The sequence below is a fragment of the Cucurbita moschata genome, unplaced genomic scaffold (assembly GCF_002738365.1).
Source record: "Cucurbita moschata cultivar Rifu unplaced genomic scaffold, Cmos_1.0 Cmo_Scf00032, whole genome shotgun sequence".
NCBI classification, from domain to species: Eukaryota; Viridiplantae; Streptophyta; class Magnoliopsida; order Cucurbitales; family Cucurbitaceae; genus Cucurbita; species Cucurbita moschata.
This window is the reverse complement of record NW_019268548.1, coordinates 995392-995650: the sequence shown is the minus strand read 5'-3', so window position 1 is coordinate 995650 and position 259 is coordinate 995392. Positions and strand designations below refer to the sequence as shown.

The following is a 259-nucleotide window of genomic DNA, read 5'->3' as shown; positions in this document are numbered from 1 at the left end:
CCTCCTCCACCAATGCACGGGGCTCCTCCTCCACCACCACCACCACCTCCACCAATGCATGGGGCTCCTCCACCCCCGCCACCACCTCCTCCTATGTATGGGGCTCCTCCCCCACCACCACCTCCTCCTATGTATGGGGCTCCTCCCCCACCACCACCTCCTCCAATGCATGGGGCCCCTCCCCCGCCGCCGCCACCACCTGGTGGAGGGAGAGCCCCTCCCCCACCGCCACCACCACCCGGTGGAGGGAGAGCCCCTC

At 69.9% G+C, this 259-nt stretch overlaps 1 protein-coding gene across 1 annotated transcript in view; it reads left to right on the top strand.

Moving 5' to 3' along the window:
- Nucleotides 1-259, top strand: part of LOC111429670 (formin-like protein 20) — a 15104-nt gene that overhangs the window by 4695 nt on the left and 10150 nt on the right. The window contains exon 6 of the mRNA XM_023065614.1: nt 1-258. Within this exon, the coding sequence (XP_022921382.1) occupies nt 1-258 (258 nt within the window). The remainder of the gene's footprint in view (nt 259) is intronic.